General features: G+C 53.4%; 1 protein-coding gene across 1 annotated transcript; it reads left to right on the top strand.

The window, feature by feature from the left end:
• The first annotated feature begins 227 nt into the window (after nt 1-227).
• On the top strand, nt 228-1640 carry EPO (erythropoietin). Its single transcript, XM_045994139.1, is given in 5 exon segments — nt 228-444; nt 447-616; nt 869-955; nt 1211-1390; nt 1485-1640. Coding segments are annotated over 5 exon segments (618 nt in total). The 5' UTR covers nt 228-419.
• Nucleotides 1641-6862: the final 5222 nt, after the last annotated feature.

Raw genomic sequence — 6862 nt, 5'->3', positions numbered from 1 at the left:
CTGTTTGAGCAGGAATTTACCTCTGGGGCTAGTGGCCCCGAGGTGACCGGGTTCAAGGACCGACAACTTGCCAAGGACCCCGGAAGGGCAAGGGGGGTGGGGCAGCCTCCACGTGCCGGTAGGGCTTAGGGAGCCCCTGTGAAAGGTGAAACCCGACCTGGACAAGGGGGCGCGGTTTGGGGGTTCGGGGAGAAGAGGGTTGAAAGCGGATACCTGGGTCTTGGAGCAATCACCGGGATCTGCGAGAAGGGACGCCTCTGTCACACCGGGATCGAAGTTTGTCCTGGAGAAGTGGATGCCGGTAGTTTAGGGGGGTGGGGTGTGTGCCGCAGCAGGATTGAATGAAGGCAGAGGAGGCCGAACCCGAGCGCTGGGAAGGTGGGGGGTCCGGAGCGCCTCGCTGGGGGCAGTGAAGCAGGATGTGTGAACCTGCCGCTGCAAAGCCATACACTCAGCCTGGCTCTCTTTTCTAGAATGTCCTGCCCTGCTGCTTCTGCTGTCTTTGCTGCTGCTTCCTCTGGGCCTCCCAGTCCTGGGCGGCCCCCCTCGCCTCATTTGTGACAGCCGAGTCCTGGAGAGATACATCCTGGAGGCCAGGGAGGCAGAAAATGTCACGGTGAGGCCCCCTCCTCAGGACATTGCACAGAACTCACTCTCAGGAGTCCGAGGGTGTCCTCCAGGATCCAGGAACCGGAGTCCCCTTCCTGGTACTTGGTTCAGGGGTGGAGAAGGTGGGAAGTCAGAGCCCCCAGTGGACGTGATGCAAGTGGTTGTCCCCAGTGCGCACCTGGAAGCTAGATAAGGGCCAGAGGTGGACGGAGCTTTTGGGGAGCCTGACCTCCCCACACCCCCGGGGGCTGCATTTCAGATGGGCTGTGCTCAAGGCTGCAGCTTCAGCGAGAATATCACCGTCCCAGACACCAAGGTTAATTTCTACAGCTGGAAGAGGATGGATGTGAGTTTATTTTTTTCCTTCTTTTTGGGAAGTCTTATTTTGGGAACCTGATGGGGTGGGAGGGAGAGCGATAGAAGAAGATGAGGGCTGAACGCATTATGTTCCTTCGTTTGTTCTTGTTCATTCATTCATTCATTCATTCATTCGTTCAACAAAACTGATTCTCAGCCTTCACTTTGCTCAGCCTGGTGCTTGGGGCTGCTGAGAGGGAGGGGCGGGCTTGGGCTGCTGACTCCAAGTCTCCGTTTGCTTTAGGTCGGGCAGCAGGCCGTGGAAGTCTGGCAGGGCCTGGCCCTGCTCTCGGAAGCCATCCTGCGGGGCCAGGCCCTGTTGGCCAACGCCTCGCAGCCGTCTGACCCCCTGCGGCTGCATGTGGACAAAGCCGTCAGTAGCCTGCGCAGCCTCACCTCCCTGCTGCGGGCGCTGGGAGCCCAGGTGGGTCGGAGCCTCCCTCACACCTCACTTCCGGGGTCCGCCCCGCTTCCCCCCGACTGCGGTAACTTTCTGTTCTCTCCCCTCCCCCCCGCAGAAGGAGGCCAGCTCCCTTCCAGAGGAAGCTTCTGCTGCTCCACTCCGAACATTCACTGTTGATACTTTGTGCAAACTTTTCCAAATCTACTCCAATTTCCTGCGGGGCAAGCTGACGCTGTACACAGGGGAGGCCTGCAGGAGAGGGGACAGGTGACCGGGTGCTCCTACCCCCGGCCACGTCTACCACCTCACTTTCCACCGCTGCTGTGCCACGCCTCCGCACCCCCACTCCTGACCCCTGTCGAGGGGTGAGCAGCTCAGCTCTAGCCTGTCCCACGGACACTCCACGGCCAGGGGTGCTGTCTCAAGGGCCGGGAAGAACCGTCCAGATCTAAGGATGTCATAGGGCCAGCCTGAGGCCCCGAAGCAGGAGGAAGTCGGAGGAAATCAGCTTAAACTTGGGGACAGAGCCTTGCTGGGGAGACACCAAAACTCACCTCAGTGCCCTGCTGAACGGTGATGCCAGGCCAAGCTGGAGGGCAAATACCTCTTTTTTGCACCTATCAGGCAAGGACAGGAGGGACTGGAGAATTCACTGACAAGCCGTGAATTCTTCAGGTCTCATGGATACTCCCATGACAGCAAGAACCCACTGGACAAAGGGCGGTGGGAGCCATGACGATGGGATGGGGGCTGGCCCCTGGCTCTCACTGGGTCCAAGTTCTGTGTATTTTTCAATCTCACTGGCAAGAACTGAAACCACATCATGGCTCTTGACTTTTCTGTTTTCCCGGGAGCCCCCTACTTCCCAGGCCCTGCTCCCACCCTGGCAGCAGGCCACAGTCCTGGGAAACTAGAGGTGGAAGGGGTCCGGCCCTACGTGCTGCCTCGCATGGCCTGTCTGACCTCTTGACCCCACTGGGCGTGAGGCCACAGCTCTGCCCACGCCGGTCAATAAGGTGGTTCCATTCAAGGCTACTCCTCAGTAGGCAGCTGGCAATCCTCTTTAGTGAGCTACAGCTGCCATCAAGGAAACAGGAGCCCCTTTGGGGGCTGATGGCAGCCTCTAGTTCCGGCCAGTGGCCCCTTATTTTTTCTTACTTCTTCTCTGTGGCGTCTCTGGCTAAAGCCACATTCCCGCATCAGCCTTTGCCATCTCTAAATTCAGCTCACCCCTTTCCTTGCCTGGGGATGGTCACCATTAATGCTCTCTGCCCTGGAACTTGCAGAAGGAGCCACGATCCCAACAGCGGTCTCACCGAGCACTCCGTGCCCAGAGCTATTCTAGGTGGTTTGCTTCCATGACCTCATTTTATTCCTTGCACAACTCAGAGAAAGTTTCCACTGTCATTCCCACGAAACAGATGGAAAAATAAACTAACTGCCCAAAACCAAGGCAGCAGGAACCCCCAAGTGCCCCCAACTCTCACCTAGTCACTTACCTTCCTTATAATCCCTCCCTGCGCCCTGCTCCCCTGGGATGGGGGACACAGAACAAACTAACTCAGCTTCCGCTCTCCATCCCTGCTTCTAATTTCCCCCATGACTCCCAATGATCCACCTCAAATTCCTCCCCAGAAATAATGCTTCAGCTGCAACGTACCCCAAGAGACCAGTCCTGACTGTTAGCATATATGTGGGGACTTGTCTTTCTGTTCGTATCACAAAACTTAGAGAAGTCAGCCCGTACCCCTGAAAATATGCAAAAGAGAGAATTTTTGCAATCTGCAGCAGGGCAAATTAGGGGTACGTTGGGGGATAGGAGGGTATTTGCCAAGTATATGTGTGTGCTGGGGGCAGGGGTGAAGCGTGGTGGGAGGAATCAATGCAGAGATAGACCCAAAGGAGACTTTTCACCCTGGCCAACCTAGCTCCTGGGGTACAGTGCCCTCTTCAGGCCCTACTGGGAAATGTTAGAGAAATCTACAAGTGAGAGAACTCTTAGGGTGGTGATCGTTGCACATTCCAATAAAAATTTGTATTGCGGGGGCGCCTGGGTGGCTCAGTTGGTTAAAGCCTCTGCCTTTGGCTCAGGTCATGATCTCAGGGTCCTAAGATCGAGCCCCACATTGGGTCTCTGCTCAGCAGGGAGCCTGCTTTGCCCTGCCCCACCTACTTATGATCTCTGTCAAATAAATAAATAAAATCTTTTAAAAAAAATTTTGTATTGCAGTCTCCACGGATGGCATCTGGTTCTTGCCCCCTGCTGTGAATCAGGAAGGGAGGAATTTGTCTTTCTCCATGGCAAGAAGCTAAGAGAGTTGTCCTGAAACCCAAGGCATGCAGCTAAGACCGGCAGCTAGGACCCAAACACAAGGTTTAGGACTCATGATCCCCAGCACATCTTAGCCCAGTGTGCCACCTAGACATTCCCGGGCCCACCCAGTACCTGGATCTTTTTTTACCCACAAGTCAGGGCCACCTACCTTATTCCTTGACTTCTTTTCAGACTGCTTACCGCTTTCTATCAACAAAACAAAACAACAACAACAAAAAGTTAAAGTTAATGGAACCTGAACTATATGACCTGGGGCCAGTGTGTTAAGACATTAAAAATGTAACTCATGGGGCGCCTGGGTGGCTCAGTGGTTTAAGCCTCTGCCTTCGGCTCAGGTCATGATCTCAGGGTCCTGGGATCGAGCCCCGCATCGGGCTCTCTGCTCAGTGGGGAGCCTGTTTCTCCCCTTCTCTCTGCCTGCCTCTCTGCCTACTTGTGACCTCTCTCTCTGTCAAATAAAGAAATAAAATATTTAAAAAAAAATGTAACTCACTGGGGGCGCCTGGGTGGTTCAGTGGGTTAAAGCCTCTGCCTTTGGCTCAGGTCATGATCCCAGAGTCCTGGGATCGAGCCCCGCCTCGGGCTCTCTGCTCAGCAGGGAGCCTGCGTCCCCCTCTCTCTCTGCCTGCCTCTTTGCCTACTTGTGATCTCTGTCTGTCAAATAAATAAATAAAATCTTTTTTAAAAAATGTAACTCAGGGGCGCCTGGGTGGCTCAGTGGGTTAAGCCTCTGCCTTTGGCTCAGGTCATGATCTCAGGGTCCTGGGATCGAGCCCCTCATCGGGCTCTCTGCTCAGCAGGGAGCCTGTTTCCTCCTCTCTCTCTGCCTGCCTCTCTGCCTACTTGTGATCTCTGTCTGTCAAATAAATAAATAAAATCTTTTTTTAAAAATGTAACTCATTTATTCCACATTTACAGAGTGCCTACTTTGTGGCCGCCTTTGCACCAAGTAGGAAAACGTGAAATGACAGTCTGTGCCTCTCGCAGCCCAGTGTCCTCCAAAGATACACACACTCCCCCCCTCCGCCGCCCCCCCTCCAGGAGGGTGTTGCCAGATTTCAAAGGGTCCTCCAGTGCAGGCTGGGGATGTGAACTTTCCTCTGTACTATTATTATGGTGATTCACAGTATATTAAACTCCAGAGCCTAAGTGATCTGCTGCGATTCTCACCACAAGTCCATGAAACAGAAGGCCCTTAGGTATCATCCCTATTTGCCAGATGGGGAGAATACAACCTAGTTCCACTATGTAAAAAGATGAAGCCAGCTCTGCTAACTTCCTGGCAGGACAGGAGCCAGCGCGGCCCAGTCCTGAGTCAGCGGGTTACATAATTGTTTAATGGAGATGCTGTTTGCAGAGTGCTCTGCGATTTACGAGGTGCTTTCCTGGGCATTTTCTTATTTGCTCTCCTAACTGCATGAGGAGGGCAGAGATGGTGGGGGATCTCCATTTTGCCGAGGAAGAAACCGAGACCCAGAGAGATTATGCGCCTTGACCAGGCGGTAAGACACTAAGCGGAAGATAAGGACCAGGAAGGAGCCAGGCTCTCTGCTTCCTGTTCTCTCTTCTAGCAGAAGCAGGGATCATAAGTGAAGGAGAGTAGAGGGAGTGACTTGGAGGGGAGGGAGCAGCTCCAGGTCAAGGAGCCATTAGGCCCTTCCCTCTCTCAGTACCAACTCCGCCCCAAGGGGCATCTGGGCGGTTCAGTTGGTTGAGTGTCTGACTCTTGGTTTTGGCTCAGGTTATGATCTCATGGGTCATGGGATCAAGACACTTGTTCAGCAGGAAGTGTGCTTGAGATTCTCTCCCTCTGCCCCTCCTCAAATCAATCAATCAATCAATCAATCAATTAATCTTAAAAATAAAAATCTCCTCCCCGCTCCATCTCCTGCCTTCAGCTCCCACTTCTTCCCTCCTATCCTCCCCACCACCCAAGTCCCCAGAACTAAGGACCAACTCAGCCACCTCCTACAGCCCTAGCTCCCACCTTGACTGCTTGCCGCCTATTGGCCCAAACCTTCTCCCTGGGCCTGACCATCAGGCTGGCCAAATGCACCTGTTTGACCCCAGCCCACAGGTCACCTAAGATTTTCCTGAACTACTCAGAATCTTCTTCTCATCACAGCAGATGAGTGTTGCTGGAGTTGAATTAGCTAAATGGGGCTCTTTGACATTGGAATCGAAGCTGAATGTTAACTACATTTTTTTTTTCCAGCTGGTTGAAGGTAATTCCTCTACAATTCCATCATAAAATGACATTATGAAAGATGATTGGCCACAGAAAAGCAGACAGTAGTATGGTTTCCCAATTTATGTGAGTCGTGACCAAATGTCCATGAACTCTTTTTTTCCCCCTGCGAGATTTTATTTATTTATTTGAGAGAGAGAGAGAGATCACAAGTAGGCAGAGAGGGAGGCAGAGGGAGAGGGGGAAACAGGCTCCCCACTGAGCAGAGACCCCCCCCCCCAATGCGGGGCGCGATCCCAGGACCCTGAGATCATGACCTAAGCCGAAGGCAGAGGCTTAACCCACTGAGCCACCCAGGTGCCCCCTCTCCTCTTGATTTTAAAAAATTGATTAATAAAAAAAATTTATGTGACATGCCCACAATTCCTGCTTTTAAAAGAACTTAGCTGTGCTAGTCTCTCCATTTTTTTTTTTTAAGATTTTATTTATTTATTTGACAGAGAGAGACCACAAGCAGACAGAGAGGCAGGCAGAGAGAGAGAGAGGGAAGCAGGCTCGCTGCCGAGCAGAGAGCCCGATGTGGGACTCGATCCCAGGACCCTGAGATCATGACCTGAGCCGAAGGCAGCGGCTTAACCCACTGAGCCACCCAGGCACCCCTAGTCTCTCCATTTTGCAGAAGAGCAAACTAAGGCCCAGAGAGGGAGAGTACTGTTTAAGGAAGCACAGCAAAGCCAGGACTGGCGTTAATTCCCTGGAGCGCTTCTGGGGTTCTTCCACATGCCGGGGTCCCTCACACCTCTGCCTGCAGCTGCTAGGCTTGACCAAGTGACAAACCCTCAAGGGCCTTGTGCATTCTGATACCCCAAAACGCAGAGCCCTGTGGTGTCCTTCCACACCAGCACCCCATCCTGTCCTGCCTTGCACACCAACCCCCACCCCAGACAGGTTGGAAGCTGTGACTGTCCTG

Source organism: Meles meles, chromosome 21 (assembly GCF_922984935.1).
Source record: "Meles meles chromosome 21, mMelMel3.1 paternal haplotype, whole genome shotgun sequence".
Lineage (NCBI taxonomy): Eukaryota > Metazoa > Chordata > Mammalia > Carnivora > Mustelidae > Meles > Meles meles.
Note: the sequence above shows the minus strand (reverse complement) of the source record. Positions and strands in the feature narration are given on the sequence as shown.